The 525-nt window shown below is 57.7% G+C and overlaps 1 protein-coding gene across 1 annotated transcript; it reads right to left on the bottom strand.

The window, feature by feature from the left end:
* Window positions 1-63: 63 nt before the first annotated feature.
* On the bottom strand, window positions 64-245 carry SDRG_16787 (hypothetical protein; the record flags this gene model as incomplete). Its single annotated transcript, XM_008623007.1, has 1 exon — window positions 64-245. The coding sequence occupies one exon, from the start codon at window positions 243-245 to the stop codon at window positions 78-80; it is 168 nt and encodes a 55-aa protein (XP_008621229.1). The 3' UTR covers window positions 64-77.
* Between the last annotated feature and the right edge of the window lie 280 nt (window positions 246-525).

Here is a 525-nt window from a genome sequence, read left to right as displayed (position 1 = left end):
GTGTGCGCTACTGTGCAAAAGCACAGTTGTGCAAGACAAGCGTGCAGGTGTCGCGAGAGTCCAGGATTTATATATTTTTACAAAACATCGACAAACCCAAAGAAGACGCCGATGAGGTACCCGTCGGCGGTCAGCCCGCCCACGAAAGACGAGCTCACGATTTGGTCGACGCTGTCACGGTAGTCGCACGTGACGATCTTGACGTCACTCGAGTGCGCGCGGAGGTGCGCCTGCAACGGCTGCATGACGTTGCTACAGAATGCGCGGTTGGCCTCGCTGTTTTGAACCAGCGCTCTATAAGCGTAAGCGCGCCACGACCGGAACGCATTGATGTGCAGACCGTGGGCGTCAATGAAAGCGCGCCAGTTGTCTGAGATTTCGTTGTGGTGCTCACCGTACCCAAACTCGTCCTGCAGCTCGTTGTCGAGCTCGACGGTGCCAGCGGTGGCGCAGAACGCGCAGGTACCGTCGTCCGACAAGTTGTACCAGTGCCACCCAACGCCGTTGGGAACGCCAAAGCCATTG

The sequence above is a fragment of the Saprolegnia diclina genome (assembly GCF_000281045.1).
Source record: "Saprolegnia diclina VS20 unplaced genomic scaffold supercont1.153, whole genome shotgun sequence".
Taxonomy (NCBI): domain Eukaryota; phylum Oomycota; class Saprolegniomycetes; order Saprolegniales; family Saprolegniaceae; genus Saprolegnia; species Saprolegnia diclina.
This window is presented reverse-complemented; position numbering and strand designations above follow the sequence as displayed.